Source organism: Ictalurus punctatus, chromosome 6 (genome assembly GCF_001660625.3).
Source record: "Ictalurus punctatus breed USDA103 chromosome 6, Coco_2.0, whole genome shotgun sequence".
NCBI classification, from domain to species: domain Eukaryota; kingdom Metazoa; phylum Chordata; class Actinopteri; order Siluriformes; family Ictaluridae; genus Ictalurus; species Ictalurus punctatus.
The window spans coordinates 13,062,774-13,083,165 of record NC_030421.2 but is presented as its reverse complement, the minus strand read 5'-3'; the positions used below and the strand labels follow the sequence as shown (position 1 = coordinate 13,083,165).

General features: G+C 37.7%; 1 protein-coding gene across 2 annotated transcripts in view; it reads right to left on the bottom strand.

Annotated features, from left to right (window-relative positions):
* The window catches only part of kif5c (kinesin family member 5C), a 56,260-nt gene that overhangs the window by 16,617 nt on the left and 19,251 nt on the right, over positions 1 to 20,392 (bottom strand). For both annotated transcript variants that reach the window (XM_053680879.1, XM_047156180.2), the window contains exons 7-14: positions 17,640 to 17,727; positions 17,431 to 17,555; positions 16,839 to 16,943; positions 11,308 to 11,456; positions 9,164 to 9,312; positions 4,121 to 4,287; positions 2,706 to 2,774; positions 104 to 310 (exon numbers count right to left, since the gene is read on the bottom strand). In XM_053680879.1, coding sequence (XP_053536854.1) covers positions 104 to 310; positions 2,706 to 2,774; positions 4,121 to 4,287; positions 9,164 to 9,312; positions 11,308 to 11,456; positions 16,839 to 16,943; positions 17,431 to 17,555; positions 17,640 to 17,727 — 1,059 coding nt within the window. The remainder of the gene's footprint in view (positions 1 to 103; positions 311 to 2,705; positions 2,775 to 4,120; positions 4,288 to 9,163; positions 9,313 to 11,307; positions 11,457 to 16,838; positions 16,944 to 17,430; positions 17,556 to 17,639; positions 17,728 to 20,392) is intronic.

The following is a 20,392-nucleotide window of genomic DNA, read 5'->3' as shown; positions in this document are numbered from 1 at the left end:
ACCACTGAAACCATAATACCATTAATGGGTAAAAAGTATGATGTAACTATTGTTCTCTTATTTCCTATTTCCCCTTTGTCCTTGCTCTCTTCCTCTTACTCACACTCTTTTGCGTTAACTCATCTGTGAGCTGGATGTTGCTCCTTCCTTTCTCCTCCAACTCGTGGCTCTTCTGGTCATAGTTGACGGCGAGTTCCTCCAGCGCTTGCAACACCTCCTTCACCTCCTCTTTGGTTGCCTCATGTTCACACTGAAGACGCATCATCTCCTCCTGGAGTTTCCCACAGTCATGCCGTGTCGATGCTAACAGCTGCAGGGACAGATGGTGTAGACGCAATGACTGAGACACTTTAACTCACTCAGACCTGTGAACAGGGTAGATGTACCTGAGTCACAGCATAATATTTATCACACAGCTGAAATGCCTGATCAGTTCTACTGTGTCATGGAAAATCACAGTCTCTGAATGTGATTTTTGGTGAAAGTTAAGGTTTAATTTAAGACACTGTCTTTATAAAAATAAATACTTTACACAATGTAAGTAGAAGTCAGATATTTCTCATCTATGCACAATAACAGTTCATTTGCAACCATCAATCCATCAATTTTTCTGATTATCCTACAGAGGGTTGCGGGGAGCCTGGAGATTATCCCGGGGGACTCGGGGCACAAGGCAGGGGACATCATGGACAGAGTGCAAACCCATCACAGGGCACAATCACACACACTACAGACAATTTAGAGATGCCAATCAGCCTACAACATGTCTTTGGAATGGGGAGGAAAATGGAGTACCTGGAGGAAACCCTCAAAGCACATGCAAACTCCATGCACGCAGGGTGAAGGCGGGAATCGAACCCCCAACCTCAGAGGTGCGATTAATCAGTTGTAAAGGAACCAATACATGATCCATCCTTGTTAGGATTTTGGACTTGCTATTCTGTGTTTGACCACTAGAGGCGCTCATGTTGTGTTCCCCCAGTCTGTTACTGTTATTAATAGTGCTACTGCAGTCACCTGTGTCTCATTCCATTGTGTGTATTTAAGTTGCCCTGTTTCTTAATCTGCATCCCAAATGGCATACTTATATGAAGTCCTAAAAGTATGTACTCTTTTAGCAAAGAAAAAGTACATACTTTTGAGTGCGTAACAAAAGAGTAAGCAAGTACTGGGACATACAGTACTAACACGTCGTGTAAAGGAAGGGAACACTGTCACCATAAACAAAACATAAACTCCTCGTTGCATTTCAGCTTTTCTTCATTCATTATTCCTTAATTCATTATTCCTATATAATTTATACTATATCATTTAATTTTCTCACTCCCTTGATTTATTTTTCCACATTGCATTTACACCTCTCTAAAACGCACCCTTGAATTTGGCAAAGCAAACTGCAACAAAACTCCTCCCTTGCACATGGAGTTGTGGAAGCACAATAGTATCACCACTGACAGCTCAGGGTTATAGCATAATAAAATGGCAATATGTCTTTGATCTTGGGTGGAAAGTGATTTTTTTTTTGTAGACACCAGAATTTCACTGTCAAGTATGTTTAACATTAAAAGATATTTTTCTGTTAATGAATGTACCCATGTTAGAGCTAAAATGTGGACAGAAGCCAGATGGTGGATGATATAGAGCTGTTTCCATGGCAACATGATTCACATGCATGTTTACTGTGTGTTTAACATGGTTTAAAGGCCCGTAATGAATCTGACAGGAACTGCTTAGCAGGATGATAATGATGATGATGATGATAACCAGGTAAATATATAACCATTATATTAACCAGGTTTTAAATATCAGATTAAATTTAGATGACAAATTAAATTGTGCGAAAAAAACAAACAAACAATGTTTACAGTGTATACTTGACATACAGTATATGCCGCAATTAAGTTTATTCTGCATATGTATTGCAATGTATAGATATTGTTCTTATTAAAAGGGAACACAATAATGTATGGAACACAATATGTATTTTTTGGAACATTTACAGTTTATATCCTGTAATTTTCTTAGACTTTAATCCGAGTTGTAGGAGTATAGTACTAACCAGCAGGTGGCAATAGATCACTGTTATGCTATTTCACTAGTCATTTTGTGAGTCATTATGACACAGAGCCCTACAATGAAGTATGGGGAAAGCTACCCAGATTTAAAAAAAAATAAAAAAACACATCCACTAATATCAGCACCCAATTGTACAGTGCTAATGGGTCATGCACCTGGATGAATGGATCTCAATCCCATAGAAAAATACCACAGGCCAGGTAGAGGAAGAGTGGGCTATAATCAACGGGACCTGATTAAAGACACTGGTGGAATCTTTACATGCACTTCAGAGATATGTTGCTGTTATTAAAGCAAAGAGAGTTGTAATGAAGTAACGAAGGAAAGATTTGACACATGTGGCAAATTTTTTTGTCTGGGTGCTCATGGGAAAAGAAGTACCATTTACAACTTTGCCTTTCATTGTTGGCTATCATACCCTTGATTAGATTGCACTTTTAAAGACCCATTTAAAGACCTCATACATAGTCATAATCTATGACTAACTCACAGACCACAACAATTTCCATTTAAGTCCATGACATAAATACTTACGTGAACATGAGTGTTATGACAGGGGCATGTTATGCGTGTGTTATAAATGTTTTGTGACGTGATAGTGTTAGATGTGCATGATGGAGTGAGCTCACCTCATCCTGATCCACCATCTGCTGTTTCAGTGACTCTGCCAGCTGACTGTGCTGATTGATCTCATCGTCCTGGTCAGGAAGAATGTGTGTGTGTGTGTGTGAGAGAGAGAGCAAGAGAGAAAAAGAGACAGAGGCAGACCGATAGTCAGAGAAACAGAGTAACCACCTGTATCAACCTTCCCAGAGAAATTGCACAGTAAGCACCTAAACCTGTCAATCAAATATGGAGGAATGATAGAAGAAAGGACATCACTGATTTAAGTCATGTTAAGCTAATTCACTATGCTCAGATCATCTCAGATTTAAATGTGTCTCATACAAGAAATCCTCACCTTATAACACTTATAACATTTGTAGTCCCTATTAGATCCCAGACTGACCGAGAGGTAGCACCATTTTACACATCGTTAAAATTAACAATGCCATTTGTCTACTGTAATATGGTTAAGTAGGCTAATATTTTGATATTATTTGCAGGAATTAATTATTTTGGCACCGATCATTTCAAAATACAGATAGAGCTATCATCAATGAATACTGCTTTTCTCTAGCATCAGCCAGCTGGATAGATTTGGGGCTAAAGCTAGCTTCCTTTAAAGCTAGAGCGCTTTCTTAAACTGTTGTGGACTGTTGGTGATGTCCTGCTTATTCATGTTTAAGTTCATAACAGTCTAGAAGTAACTCATTATTGATTTTGCTATTAGCTACTTGTAAATATCACCTCAGGGCAGTAACTAGCCACTAGCTGTGTGTCAAGACAACAATGTTTTGAAAATCCATGGTGAGATCAAATATTTCTCAAATTATTACATTTGATGATTTTTGGGTTGTGTGGATATTTTTAATATAGTATATTTGGATTTGTAAAGCACATGTATGCATATACTCAATTCTATTTAAACCTTGGGCATCTTGTTTTTTTTTAAGCAAATCAAATTAACAAAATTTTTATTATTTTTTTTATTAATTCAACAAATCAATCTAGTGAATTAAATGTGTAATTAAAAACAGTGTATACCCCTTCCAGATTACGATTTCCTGAGTTTGATTTAGTATCTTCTGGCTTCAATAAATTCATTAACTGTTGACACATGATAGTTAAAAAAAAAAAAAGGTAAATAATAGGATGTCCTGGATCAAGAGCTATTTTATAAGCTGCAGAATAACAATTGAGGTTACTAGGACAATTCATGCAGCGATATACTGACATCATATTAGATTCATTTTCCTATTTATATTTCAATGCTTGCCATGAAACATGAATACATACTACATCTGTAGGCCTTTTCTGCTTCATGTACTGCTTCATTTTTAAGAACTGGGCAAGAAAATTCTTTTTAAAATTCTCTTGCATATATTTGTTGGTAATGAAACGGCATCCATATGTGTATACTATTATTATTAGTGGTATGTACCTTGTCATCGAGCTGCTGGTAGAGGTCACTGATCAGCTCTTCATACTTGGTTTTCTCAGTGTCACAAAGAGGTTGGGGAGGCGGGGCCAGACTGTCGATTGTGGGCGTGGCTTCTGAGTTCTTCATTTCTTTACTTTTCTGCTGCTCTTCAACTGGAACTGCTTCACCTGAGATAAAGAGATTGAGTTTATTACTCCAAACATTGGCAAATATGTTTGGCTAAATTCAACTATATGCAAACGTTTGGGTACCCTTCCAGTTGTTTTTAAATGTAGACTTTAATCCATGTTAGCTGAAGACAATTTGAGACCAGCAATCTGTCAGTCTTTTCAAATCTCTGTATTATATTCACATTTGGAGAAAAAGCCATAAGAGGTTGATTTGAAACTAAAGATCATTGACTCAGGAGAAGCCGATATGCATCTAAATACTTCCTAAATAAGCACGTTTGCCTCGCACCTCCAGGGTTGGGGGTTCGATTCCCGCCGCTGCCCTGTGTGTGCTGAGTTTGCATGTTTTCCCTGTGCTGTGGGGGTTTCCTCCGGGTACTCCGGTTTCCTCCCCTTGCATGTTAGGCTGATTGGCATGTCCAAAGTGTCCGAAATGTATGAATGCATGTGTGAATGCGTATGCGATTGTGCTCTGTGATCAATTGGCATCCCATCCAGGATGTCCCCCACCTTGTGCCTGACGTTCCCTGATAGGCGCCAGGTTCCCTGCAACCCTGAAGGATAAGCGGTATAGAAAATGGATGGATGGATGGATGGATGGATTTTTATTTCCAAAGCTTAGTTAAGACACAGCAGGTTTGTCTGCCTTTAAAAGCTTTCAGTATCAGTTAAGGAGCAGCTGTAATATGAGCTTTGTTTCCTTACACAGATAGAATAAGAAACTCTGTCAGCCAAATGGCTGATTTAATAATAACGCTTACTTTTCATGGTGGAAAAGGGAATGAGCTATTTATAAATCAACAGGAGATGATGTCTGTGCATGCAGATTAGACTAACATCCAAAAAACAATGTGTGTGATTTAGACATACAGTATGAGAAGAGGGTAATGAGAGAAAGAAGAGAAGGAGGGAGGTGAAGAAGAAGAGGCCAGATGGAGAGTTGAGGAAGCTGTACGAGCTGTCTGGCTGGACTTTGCTGCACAGATGCTCTGATTTTGCTTGTTTGTCTTTTCTCTCTGTCTCTCCGGTTGTTCTGATCTTCTTTATTCAGATGCTCAGCTTCAATCAACTAACTGTATGTCGTCTTCATGTATGCCAGGCCCCATCATTTGTATCTCTGAGTCCCTGAGAGACTTGGAGAGAGTCTCTGGCCGTGTCCTGGTTAATGTTTTTACTAGCGTGTCAGCAATTTTATGAAACACTAGAACACATGAAATTCTAAAAAGACTCAGTAGTCATTATGAAATATGCTATAATAAGTCCTTTTGAACAAATTCTAAGTGTTCTAGCATCCTGGTGTTGTAGGTGTGTGTATTACCCACAATGCACTAAGAGTAAATCAGTTTTAAAACTAATGAGTGGCTGCAGGAATAGCTTTTCTAAAAAAAAGAAAATCTTAAAAAGTTTTCTTACACTTTAAAAAAAAATGTCTTCTAGTACAAACTTCATCATGCAAGCATTTGGGATATACCCTGTGCTTCCAGTATTATGGAATATGTCCTTTGTCCTTGATTATTTTCTATAGTCTTTGTCCTGGTTGTGGCTATTTTCACAGATATACAGTCAGGTCCATAAGTATTTGGACGACGACTCAATTTTCATAATTTTGCCTCTGTACACCACCACAATAGATTTTAAATGATACAATCAAGATGTGGTTGAAGTGTAGACGTTCAGCTTTAATTCATGGGGTTTAACAGAAATATTGCATTAACCATTTAAGAATTACAGCCTTTTTTTACACTACCCTCTATTTTCACAGGCTCAAAAGTATTTGGACAAACTATCAATCATAAATATTAGGGGTTATTTTTAATACTTGGGTGCAAATCCTTTGCAGTCAATGGCTGTCTGAAATCTGGAACCCATGGACATCACCGAATGCTGAGTTTCCTCCCTTCAGATGCTTTGCCAGGCCTTTACTGCAGCTGCCTTCAGTTGCTGCTTGTTTGTGGGCCTTTCTGCTTTCGGTTTTGTCTTCAGTAAGTGAAAAGCATGATCAGTTGGGTTGAGGTCATTGGACATTTAAGAACATTTAATTTCTTTGCCTTAAGAAGCTCTTGGGTTGCTTTCACTGTACGTTTTGAGTCATTATCTATCTGTACTTTGAAGCACCGTCCCATCAGTTTTTCAGCATTTGACTGAATCTCAGCAGAAAGTGCAATACAATTCAGAATTCATCCTGCTACTTCTCACTGCAGTCACATCATCAATAAACACCAGTGATCCAGTTCCACTGGCAGCCATACATGCCCATAACACTGCCTCCACATGTTTGACAGATGATGTGGTATGCCTTGGATAATGATCCCTTCCTTTCCTTCTCCATACACTCCTTAATTTGTATGATGAATGGATAAACAGGCCACTCCTGTCCATGAAACTGCTTATCAGTCAATTGTCCAATTACTTTTCAGGCTGTGAAAATGGAAGAACTCCATTTGGAATGGCTGTAATTTCTAAACAGTTAATGCAATGTTTTTGTTTTGTTTTGTTTTGTTAAAGCCTTTGAATTAAAGCTGAGTGTCTACACTTCAATCACATCTCGATTGCTTCATTTCATAAATATTGTGGTGATGTACAGAGGTAAAATTATGAATATTGTGTCTGTCAAAAATACCTATGAACCTGGCTGTAGTGCATACAATAAACATCAATCCACACATCTCATTTCTGTTCTTTATCCTCACTAGATCAGTACTTTATGTTATTGCCCTAATTCCCCTCCCCTAAATGTGAGGGGGAAATTCATTTTAGTCATCTCGGCAACAAAAATGTCACAACAACAAAATAAACATATGGTTTTTGAAAAGCAGTGGACTTGAACTTGGGTCTAAAGACATTTGGGGCAAAAAAAAGAAGAAGTCATCTTTAATCATATTCAAACATGGACCACTTCATATACCTAACAATTTTGTCTGTCTGTAGGATTAATGAATGGGGTAAAGGCATGTACTCTCTGAAATAACAGTGTTTACTCTGTTGTGTGCGTATGGGAAGAAGGAAAGTAGGCCAATTACTTCAGATTCAAGCAAAGAACACAGAGAAATCTCTTCAAGTTACATAACAGAAAAAGCGTATTTGTAGAAATCTCTGTTGGAAAGTCTTCATTGTGCTGCATTATAAACTAATCACTTTATACAATATATATATTCAGGCATATTCATCAGATGTTATCATTATTAGATTGATTTTGGTTGCAGATATATTTATCCTAAACGAGTTAAATGTGAGACAGAATACAATCCTATAATACAGCTGAGGAGGTGAGGGTTTTTCCATATCACAGCAAACCAGTGACTACATTTCCCATACTGCACGGTGGCCTACAAACATGGCCGCCATGGACTGTAATTCCCAGAACACTCACACCCACACTATAAAAGAGACTTTGTGAACATTTAGACTTTGTGAAGTATTACGTGAGTTTTCCGTATACCAAGCGTTTATCATCAGTTCATGTGTTTTGATCTCATTCTCGCCCTCATTCTTGATTCTGGTTTTGCCTCATTCATGCCTGTTTGCCAATCGCTTGACCACACTTTTGTCTGATGTTTTGGATTTGTCTGCCTGCTTCTCTTTAACTAAAAGCTCTTATCTGCATTTGAATCCATCCTAGTGTCCTTTACATTTATTACGTGACAGGGTTAAGAACTTTACTCATGATCAAAACACTACAGGGGTCTGAACTCACATCCTAGCAGTCACTACTTAACTGTTGAGCTGAAAAATGTTGTCATTTAAAATCTGCTTTCCCTTGTAAAGACATCTGGCCATCACATTATAATTCTCTGAGATGAAGGCCAAAGCATGCACTGGAAACATATTTAACAAGAAATTAGACTCATATTGTTTTTTTTATACTATAGTCAGTGATTTTGGTTAATGTGGTTGGCTGAAAGGTACACGTTTGTGGTCACCTGACCATCACACCCATATGTGCCTGTTGAACATCCCATTCCAGATTTAGTCCCCATTTGCTGTTATAATAAGCTCCACTCTCCTGGGAAGGCTTTCCGCTAGATTTTGGAGTGTGGCTGTGGGGATTCGTGTTCATTCATCTACAAGAGCATTAGTGAGGTCAGGCACTGATGTCGGGTGAGGAGGTTTGGGGTGTTGTTGGTGTTCCAGTTCATCCCAAATGTGTTCAGTGGGGTTGAGGTCAGGTCTCTCAAGTTTTTCCACTCAATTCTTGGTAAACCATGCCTTCATGGAGCTCTCTTTGTGCACTGGGGCACTGTCATGCTGGAACAGGTTTGGGCCTCTTAGTTCCAGTGAAGGGAAATTCTAATGCTACAGCATATAATGACATTTGTGTGCTTCAAACTTTGTGGAAACAGTTTGGGGAAGAACTCCATTTGGATGTGAGGGTGAAGTGTCTACAAAGTTTTAGCCATATAGTGTACGTGGGACATCTGTCAAAACCAAAGCCAAATTTTTCACCATACCATATTTTTAAAAAATGATCATAGTATAAGTCTAAGATTTCTAATATTAGTGTATTACTGTATATTAGAGTTGTGACAAGTATTATGCAATATTTCTGGGGGCTTAATACAGTATATGCTACAATATTTTCAATAGACATAAAAGAACAAACATTTTCATTAATATTTTTAAATAAAATACTGAACTCTATTGAAGTCTATTTTTTTTAAACATTATGCTATGTCCTTGAGGTAATAATTTAATACATGCTCAGCTGCAGTAGTGTTATATGGCTTTTAACGTTTAAAAACGCAAAGTTGTGGGGGTGGATAATGTGATATAATAATAAAAAAAAAACCTTGATTTTAATGTATAGGGTTATCATTATATATCATTTATGTCATTGCCAGAATTGCCATGTGAGCGTTTCTTTGCTTTACTCTACCTCTCCTCCAGCGCTTCAGCTCATTCTCCAACCGCTGGATGATGATCTTCAAGCCTCTGTTCTTTTCCTTCTCCTTCTCATACTTCTTCTTCCACTCCTCGGCCGTTAGCTCCAGGTTGACCGACACCGTGTTCTTAATGGTCTTGGCTCTGTGAGCGAGATATATATATATATATATATATATATATATATATATATATATATATATATATATATATATTTTTATATATATATATATATATATATATATATATATATATATATATATATATATATATATAAAGAGAGAGAGAGAGAGAGAGAGAGAGAGAGATATTTTACATATATCTTTTGTCCTTTTCTAGCTAATTAATTATTAGTGTGTTAATAGAACTGGGGCACTTTAGGCTCTTTTGCTTTAATTAAGCACTGAAATGGCGACTGGCCTCTAATGAGCACTAAATCTCACTACACTAAACACATGTACAAACAAAGAAACAAAAAAGAAAACATGCATGGTCACAAACTTCTCTCTGATACAGTAATGTGGGTGAGAAAGCCTTAATGACGCACAGAGGAACGGCAAATTGATTTTGTAATCACCTGACCAGTGCTGTCCTGGTTTAGTAAAGCTGCAACACACATCTGTCTCACTGACAATAACCAGAGATCCGAACACTTCTCCAAAGGCGTTAGCATCGAGTCTATAAATATCCTGTCATGGAAGGACACTATCATGAGATTAACTACCATAGATTAATCCCTTTAGCCCATTATCTGGTCCAAATTTAAATTACTTACTCTTTTAACTACATATCTTTCCTATTATTTTCACTGTAGTTACTGAAAAAGATGAATAATAATAATAATAATAATAATAATAATAATAATAATAATAATAATAATAATATGAAAGTTTACTGATGTTATCATATTTAATAATAAACTCTAATCCTCTAAATGAGTATCTTCAATAACTCTCACAGAGATCTCTGTAAACACACTGGGAAACGCAGGACTATGTGTGTATCTGCATACTTACAGGCAGACAACTTTCATAATCTTTCATAATCTGCTGTATATAATGGCAACAACAAAAAAAAGACAGCTACATCCAAGATTAAATACAGACAAAGATAAATGAATATTACATTAAATAGAATAATGAAAACGTAGTGAATAGTGAAAAAGGGACTTAACAGTCCTTGCAGGATTTTGGGATTGCAGAAATTAATGCAAAATCAAGAGAACTTGTAATTTTTCAAAATTACAGCAGATTTTCTGCAGAAAAGATTTCCGCATCATGTGACATCATCACAATGCGCCATGTGACGACATCACAACATGAATTCAGCCAAAGCCCCCTTCAATTCATGTGCATCGAACATCAGTGCAGTGAAAAAGTCTCATTTACCAACAAACATCACTGTGAAAGACTGTGCAAAACAATCACAAAAAAAAAAACAACAAAAAAAAAACGCTGTAAAATCCTGTATGGACTGACTTTACAGTAACTTTTCTTGTTGCTAGGGTGATAGCCTCAATGTTTATTCTTTATAGGTTGAGTATATATCATTTAGCTGGAATGCTGAATAACGTGTACCATTAAAAATACTTCAAGGTGCATAATTGAGCCCTAAGTTCTGCTGCTGCACCTTTGGTACAAAAGGTACCATTTCTCCTGAAAGTTCACGTGGTATTACAACAACGTTCTGTCTTTGCTTTCAACTGCAGCACAGTCTCCAGAAGTAAGAGGGATTATAGCACATTTAGAGAAAAGAGGGGTTTTAAACCGTTCCATTGTGCGGTTTCACTGTGAAAGCCTGTGGAGAGACATGAAATATGTATTTGATTTCAGGAGGCTCATATTGCACCTCATATTGAACACAAACTGATTCATATGACACACACACAGAGAGAGAGAGAGAGAGAAAGAGAGGGGTTTGTCTAATTATAATTTCTAAACGTGATATCCTACTAAATTTTAATTTTAAAATTTTAAATATTAGCATGTCTCATGAAACTGAAATTTAAAAGCAGAAAAGAAGAAGTTTGTAGATGGTATGTGAAAGTGAACTGTGTATATGAAGATGCACTAAATGCAGCTACTGGGCTTTGATGAATTAACATAAAGCAACCTCGAGAACTATCGCTTTTGCCTTCACCTCTGGCCGAACATAAGCGTGGATTTGGTCTCGGCCTCATTGAAGACGGACGGTGAGCAGCAGATGATGATGGTGGTCCTGCAGTTTCCACCCAGAGAGTCCTGCAGGATTCGTGTCATCTTACTATCTCGGTACGGCACGTGCGTCTTCTGCAGGCGTGAAAGCATGTACAAGTAACGTTAATGTGAGAGACACAAAACAGCAGCCATATTTGTGCAACTATACAAGCAGTCATGGAATGGATAGTTGTTATGGATGTGCAATCAGATCTCTATATATTATGTGCACATAAAAACAAAAAAAGGGGGGGAGGGGTAAGGGTTTTCAAGGGTTCATATCATATCATGTTAGGACAAGAATAACCAGCAAAGAAGTGATTAAAAAAAAAAATCCCCATTACTGTACATTAGGGATGTAGCACAATGCCATTACCAGTATCTGTTCAGTGCTCAAAATATTCACGTCTTTTTTTAAATTATTTTTTATAACCCTACCAACTATACACTGGAAAACAGTCGAAAAAAGGGAGTGATTTTTCATTCTCGAATTATAATTATATTAACAAATAGCAATTCCTGAACCAGACAACCGGTGGAAATTTCTGGAAATCATTCTATCTTCTATCTAATATGACTGAGTAAGCAAGCTAACTGTGTTTCAAAACAATGAAATATTTCCCAAATCAGGGAACCGTTGTTTGTAGTTGACACCAATAGCCATCTAAAAATATTTTTTTAAATTAGATTTATTTAATTATTTGGGTAGGTTACATTCCAGAAAGATAAGAAAATCTGCAACCAAGCTGGGATGCATTTCATTATAACATCCGTATTATGTTCCAAGAAGATTTTCTTTCAATAACATTGGAGAATGATAAATCAGTCCCTCTAGGATTTTGTGATCGCAGAAATGAATGCAAAATCAAGGAAACGTTGCAGTATTCGCAGAAACTTGCAATTTTTCAAAATCACCGCATATTTCCCCACAGATTTGGGCCGAGACAAGTCATGTGACGTCATCACGTTCGCCTTCGATTCACGTACGTTGAACATGAGTAGAGCTAAAAGGTCGCATTTACCAACAAACATTACCGCGAAAGTGCAAAGCAATTTCGTGCAATCACAATTTTGCCAATTCAAGTAGTTTACTGCAAAAAAGCACAAAAAATTTCAGCAAAATGCATTGCAAATTCGCATATTTTGCAAAAAAGCAGCAGTAAAAAACAATAAAAAAAACACTACTGTACAGACTGGATAATTTAAGAATGATAAAAAAAACACATGCACAACAAAAATACAAATGAATATTTAAAAAATTCATTAAATAGTTATTTTTGGACACCCAGCAGTGGACATGAGCTATACAAAGTGGCAGCTCTACAAATAAAAGTGTATTGCTTTTGTCTGTAGAGAAATATTGAATAAATTTGGCTTTATTCTGGAGCTCAGTAAGTCACTTAAGTCAGGCTACTGAAACAAACCACTGCAGAAAAAAAAACACTGAGCCTGGTATTTGTATCATGTTACTGGGTTACTGGGTTACGGAGTTACTGGGTTCCATGTACTGCAGAGATTGTAAATCAGGATGCATGTGCACCACTGTTAACTCGTTTCCCAGACAAAGACTGAGAAAAAGAAGACCAATATACAGTGCCCTCCAGTAATATCGGCACCGTTGGTAAATATGAGCAAAGAAGGCAATAAAAAATTACCTTTTTTGTTTAACCTTTTGATCTTTTGTTCAGAAAATTCACAAAAATACTCTGATCTCATGGATTTCAAACAATTGCAAACACAACACAGGTGTATAAAAAAAAAAATATATATATATATATATATATATATATATATATATATATATATATATATATATATATATATATATATATATATATATATACAGTGAGGGGAAAAAAGTATTTGATCCCCTGCTGATTTTGTACGTTTGCCCACTGACAAAGAAATGATCATTCTATAATTTTAATGGTAGATTTATTTGAACAGTGAGAGACAGAATAACAACAAAAAAATCCAGAAAAACGCACGTCAAAAATGTTATAAATTGATTTGCATTTTAATGAGGGAAATATGTATTTGACCCCTCTGCAAAACATGACTTAGTGCTTGGTGGCAAAACCCTTGTTGGCAATCACAGAGGTTAGACGTTTCTTGCAGTTGGCCACCAGGGTTGCACACATCTCAGGAGGGATTTTGTCCCACTCCTCTTTGCAGATCTTCTCCAAGTCATTGAGGTTTCGAGGCTGACGTTTGGCAACTCGAACCTTCAGCTCCCTCCACAGAATTTCTATGGGATTAAGGTCTGGAGACTGGCTAGGCCACTCCAGGACCTTAATGTGCTTCTTCTTGAGCCCCTCCTTTGTTGCCTTGGCCGTGTGTTTTGGGTCATTGTCATGCTGGAACACCATCCACGACCCATCTTCAATGCCCTGGCTGAGGGAAGGACATTCTCACCCAAGATTTAACGGTACATGGCCCCGTCCATTGTCCCTTTGATGCGGTGAAGTTGTCCTGTCCCCTTAGCAGAAAAACACCCCCAAAGCATGATGTTTCCACCTCCAGGTTTGACGGTGGGGATGGTGTTCTTGGGGTAATAGGCAGCATTCCTCCTCCTCCAAACACGGCGAGTTGAGTTGATGCCAAAGAGCTCCATTTTGGTCTCATCTGACCACAACACTTTCACCCAGTAGTCCTCTGAATCATTCAGATGTTCATTGGCAAACTTCAGACGGGCATGTATATGTGCTTTCTTGAGCAGGGGGACCTTGCGGGCACTCCAGGATTTCATTGCTTCACGGCGTGGTGTGTTACCAATTGTTTTCTTGGTGACTATGGTCCCAGCTGCCTTGAGATCATTGACAAGATCCTCCCGTGTAGTTCTGGGCTGATTCCTCACTGTTCTCATGATCATTGCAACTCCACGAGGTGAGATCTTGCATGGAGCCCCAGGCAGAGGGAGATTGACAGTTCTTTTGTGTTTCTTCCATTTGTGAATAATCGCACCAACTGTTGTCACCTTCTCACCAAGATGCTTGGCAATGGTCTTGTAGCCCATTCCAGACTTGTGTAGGTCTACAATCTTGTCCCTGACATCCTTGGAGAGCTCTTTGGTCTTGGCCATGGTGGAGAGTTTGGAATCTGATTGATTGATTGCTTCTGTGGACAGGTGTCTTTTATACAGGTAACAAGCTGAGATTAGGAGCACTCCCTTTAAGAGTGTGCTCCTAATCTCAGCTCATTACCTGTATAAAAGACACCTGGGAGCCAGAAATCTTTCTGATTGAGAGGGGGTCAAATACTTATTTCACTCATTAAAATGCAAATCAATTTATAACATTTTTGACATGCGTTTTTCTTGATTTTCTTGTTGTTATTCTGTCTCTGACTGTTCAAATAAACCTACTATTAAAATTATAGACTGATCATTTCTTTATCAGTGGGCAAACGTACAAAATCAGCAGGGGATCAAATACTTCTTTCCCTCACTGTATATATATATATATATATATATATATATATATATATATATATATATATATATATATATATATATATATATATATATATATATATATATAAGTGTGTTAAATAAAGGTGTACTTTGTTAAATACTTTGTTAAATATAGGTGTGCAACAATAATTGTAAGCCGTATGAATTCATATGAGAAAAATATATTTGAAGTATATTCCCATTGAAATTTTACTTTTTTTTTTAGTACACAGGACACAGGAAATTGTTCAACCATGACTTCCTCATGGTTATGAGGTAACACATAATCCAGATTCCCTTAGTCATTCATAACAATGGGTAAGACCCATTGTTAGTATTAGTGATGGGCACTGTATCTACCTTTTTCTGTGCGCAAACATTTTGGTGTAGTTTCAAGTCTGTTTGTGCAGTTTTTAAAATACTGTAGGTGTGTGGGGAATTTGGCTGAATCCTTGCTACCCTGCCCACCGGCTTCTGAGGCATTACATGAAAGCAAGCAGACTTTTTTGTTTCATCCTGTGGGATCTCAGTCCCTATGCACGCCCTTAGTCTGAAGCGTCCTGTCAAACGTTTTAATAGTCCACCTACTATTCCTATCTATATTTGTGTTTGTTTAGGATCTTTATTTGATTTTAATTATGTATTCATTTTTATTGCATATCTATTGTTGATTTCTCAGATATGTTTATGCAAATAGCTTACATAGCCAGATTCTTTCCATAATCATAACCATTACATTATATAGCCTCAAACAGACATAAATGTGAGTATTGCTCAAATAGAGGAGGTGCCATGATGGAATGAATGGAAAATCCTTCACGTAGCTATAAAGTCAGGATTGAAGGATCAAAGGATGGCTCTAATATAATGACGTCGTGCAATAACTGGTATTCAACACTAGATCTATCTAAGCTGAGGTGTATCATCAGAAAAGAGTTAAAAGACCCCTCTGAAAAATCTAGAAACCTATGATGCAGGGATGAACATCATACACAGAGAGACACAATCAAGCATCCAAGGAACATATGCAAGAATTACTGGTTGGACACATCCAAGTACAAATGGGAAGAAGCACAGAGTGGTAGAAAGAACACGATTTTAGATGCACTAGACCATCAGATCCAGAGAATTAACAGACAACCATCTAGATAATTGATAAGGTGCAGAAATAGCTGTGCCGATTGATGTGGCAATCCCAAGTTACAGTAACAGGAACATGAGAAGCTGGAGCAATACCAGGAAGTGAAAAAGAAACTAGAGAATGCCGAAGGTTAAAACCAAGGCTGACTCACACACTCATTTCAAACTGGATTCATAGTTGATAACTAGTTTCACCACCTACAGCCCCAGAAATACCTTTATTTGCGCATTTCTTTGGTGTGTAAATTAGTTCATTTTAAATACTAATCCAAAAAAAAAAAAATTCTCCAAGAAGCCAGGCACAATATACTAACATATTTCCCTAGAAAACCCCAAAACAGAGTACCTCCGAATAATACTCAATTTGAAATTGTTCATTTCATTATGTTAGTGGGGGAATTTTTGTTGCCATGTGTTGGTCCCACTTGTTCCCTCAGAGGGAAGCGTCACTGCAAATCAATTCACAGTTTTTCTAACTGATCACCTTTATCCTATGATGAAACTTATATCCTGGTGGGTGTGGTCTGCTCAAGGATTACTCCACCCCCATCTACAGGGCTCAGTGAACGGTTTAATTGGTACAAAAAGGATGTAAATCACATTCTATGGGCTTCACAGTCACCAGATCTCACACCAGTAGAACCCTTATGAGAGACTTGTATATTAGACCACATGCTCTGCAAACACCAACTGAGAGAATATGTTTTGTCAGAACAGTGTACATCTCTCCAGTACAGTTCTTGAGACTTGCAGAATTTATTGCAAGGCACAGAACAGCCACAAGAACAGCTAATATGCTTTTTGCTGTGTTTTTCCCCCCTTTACTTCAGCACCTAGAGATATAGGAGGATCAGAGCAATGAGAAAAAAAACAACAACACTTACAGTTCCCTCAGCCAGTGCAGAGATGACGTTGCCCAGAGCTGAGAGAGATTTATTGATATTTTTAGCTTCATCCAAGACAGCTCCTTCTGCTCCTGTTTTACTGACCTTAAAGGCAGGAGACAGAAAGAGAGTGAGAGAGTAAAACAGTTCACACATGCACCAGAAGAAACAAAAACGCCTAATAGAGCATGTTTATTTCAGTAGACCAAAAATGTAGAGTGTGATACCAATTGCAGCTAATTTCCATTCTTAAATTATATATGTAATTACACAATAGTTATTAGACAGTGTTAACGGTAATACCATAATATCTCTAGCTATTCATTTCAATTGCAATTCACTTTAAATGACTTCTATAATATATATGTTATAATAGTTAATATAGCACAGCAATTTCAGTATAATATACAGTAGCAAAAGCTTTATCTGTCATGACATACAGTATGCATGTGTTTTCAAAAGGAACATGATGCCAAGTCAGCTTGATGCCATACATAATGCCAGCTTGTCCTATAATATTACAACACGCATATCTGAGCCAGGACAGACCGAAAAAAACAAAAAAAAAACAAAAAACAAGCAGAAATGAGACCTTTTCACTTCCAGCCAGATCCACCAGGTAGAGCTTCCCACTCAGCTTCTTCTCCGTCTCCACATTCTCCTGCTTGATGTTAATCAGGAAGATGCTGTGACTGCGCGAGCTGTGCTCATTCATATCTAAAATAGTGAGAGGAAAGTTATAAAAATTACTCAACATTTAAAAAAATTAAATCTAAAAGTGCACTGATCTTGGTCACTCACTTGTGACAGCGACATGACGATTGGCTTTGCCTTCATCAATAACGTCCATCACCTCCTCAGGGCTGGACACAAAGCGCTCTGTGCAGCCCTTTAACAAACACAGAATGACTGATACACGGAAACATACTGTGTTTATATAGAAATATTGTATGTAGGTGTGCCATACCAATGCCAAAGAAATGAAATAAGTACACTGAGGGAAAAAAGTATTTGATCCCCTGCTGATTTTGTATGTTTGCCCACTGACAAAGAAATGATCAATCTATAATTTTAATGGTAGATTTATTTGAACAGTGAGAGACAGAATAACAACAAGAAAATCCAGTAAAACACATGTCAAAAATGTTATAAATTGATTTGCATTTTAATGAGGGAAAAAAGTATTTGACCCCCTCTCAATCAGAAAGATTTCTGGCTCCCAGGTGTCTTTTATACAGATAACTAGCTGAGATTAGGAGCACACTCTTAAAGGGAGTGCTCCTAATATCAGTTTGTTACCTGTATAAAAGACACCTGTCCACAGAAGCAATCAATCAATCAGATTCCAAACTCTCCACCAAGGCCAAGACCAAAGAGCTCTCCAAGGATGTCAGGGACAAGATTGTAGACCTACACAAGTCTGGAATGGGCTACAAGACCATTGCCAAGCAGCTTGGTGAGAAGGTGACAACAGTTGGTGCGATTATTCGCAAATGGAAGAAACACAAAAGAACTGTCAATCTCCCTCGGCCTGGGGCTCCATGCAAGATCTCACCTCGTGGAGTTGCAATGATCATGAGAACAGTGAGGAATCAGCCCAGAACTACACGGGAGGATCTTGTCAATGATCTCAAGGCAGCTGGGACCATAGTCACCAAGAAAACAATTGGTAACACACTACGCCGTGAAGGACTTAAATCCTGCAGCGCCCGCAAGGTCCCCCTGCTCAAGAAAGCACATATACATGCCCGTCTGAAGTTTGCCAATGAACATCTGAATGATTCAGAGGACAACTGGGTGAAAGTGTTGTGGTCAGATGAGACCAAAATGGAGCTCTTTGGCATCAACTCAACTCGCCGTGTTTGGAGGAGGAGGAATGCTGCCTATGACCCCAAGAACACCATCCCCACCGTCAAACATGGAGGTGGACATTATGCTTTGGGGGTGTTTTTCTGCTAAGGGGACAGGACAACTTCACCGCATCAAAGGAACGATGGACGGGGCCATGTACCATCAAATCTTGGGTGAGAACCTCTTTCCCTCAGCCAGGGCATTGAAAATGGGTCGTGGATGGGTATTCCAGCATGACAATGGCCAAGGCAACAAAGGAGTGGCTAAAGAAGAAGCACATTAAGGTCCTGGAGTGGCCTAGCCAGTCTCCAGACCTTAATCCCATAGAAAATCTGTGGAGGGAGCTGAAGGTTCGAGTTGCCAAACGTCAGCCTCGAAACCTCAATGACTTGGAGAAGATCTGCAAAGAGGAGTGGGACAAAATCCCTCCTGAGATGTGTGCAACCCTGGTGGCCAACTGCAAGAAACGTCTAACCTCTGTGATTGCCAACAAGGGTTTTGCCACCAAGTACTAAGTCATGTTTTGCAAGGGGTCAAATACTTATTTCCCTCATTACAATGCAAATCAATTTATAACATTTTTGTCATGCGTTTTTCTGGATTTTCTTGTTGTTATTCTGTCTTTCACTGTTCAAATAAATCTACCATTAAAATTATAGAATGATCATTTCTTTGTCAGTGGGCAAATGTACAAAATCAGCAGGGGATCAAATACTTTTTTCCCTCACTGTAATGTCCATTAATGTCATGCTGTACTTACAAAAAGCAGGACATGTGAATACCAGGTGAACAGTATTTCTATTTTGTTTTGATAAACTGATAAAGGCTAAAACTCTTGCAAATATTTTAGCAAAATAACTGAACACTTGCTCTGCTGCTTGAAGATATTCCATTCAAAGACGTTCTCATTAAAATGGTGAAGTTGTAAATACAATGAGACAAGAATGTTATGATTGTCATACTGTACATTTTTTATATTGCACCATCTGTAATCCAATTTATACCACAGCGCTTTTGAATTCTTGAATTTAATTGGTCGGAAGGTGTTGAGTAATTTTCTGTAACAGCAGCTCTGATGGTGGTTCAAATCCCAAGTTTCAAATCACATCATATCATATCATATAGTTTCTGATATTGTGAAGCTTTCTTCAAGTAGACGTTTAGTTAACATTGATGGAAAGAGTCTTCAATGTCATGTTAATATGAAAAACTGTGTTTTTTCGGTTATTAACTTCAAGAGAGAAGGAAAATGACAATAGTGAGGGAATAACAGTGAATAACACACAGTATAATATATATATAAAAAAATACTGTAACAATGTTTTTAAGTTTATACATGTCACAATTTTGCAATCGCAGAAATTAACGCAAAATCAAGCAAACCAATGTACACACTTCTAAATACTATTGTCATATTACCTTGATGAAATACATCTAACAACCCAATATACAGTACACGGTGCAGTGAAAAAGGTTTTTCTTCTGTTTTTGTGTATATCTCATACTAAATAGTTTTAGATCTCCAAACAAAATACAAAACAACCAAAAACAAAGGCAACCTGAGTAAACACACAATACAGTTTTTTTTTAAATTGAAGCAAAAAAGTTATCCAACACCTATCACCAATGTGTAAAAATAATTTCCCCCTTAAACTTAAAATCTGTTTGTGCCACCTTTAACAGCAAACACTGCAATCAAACGC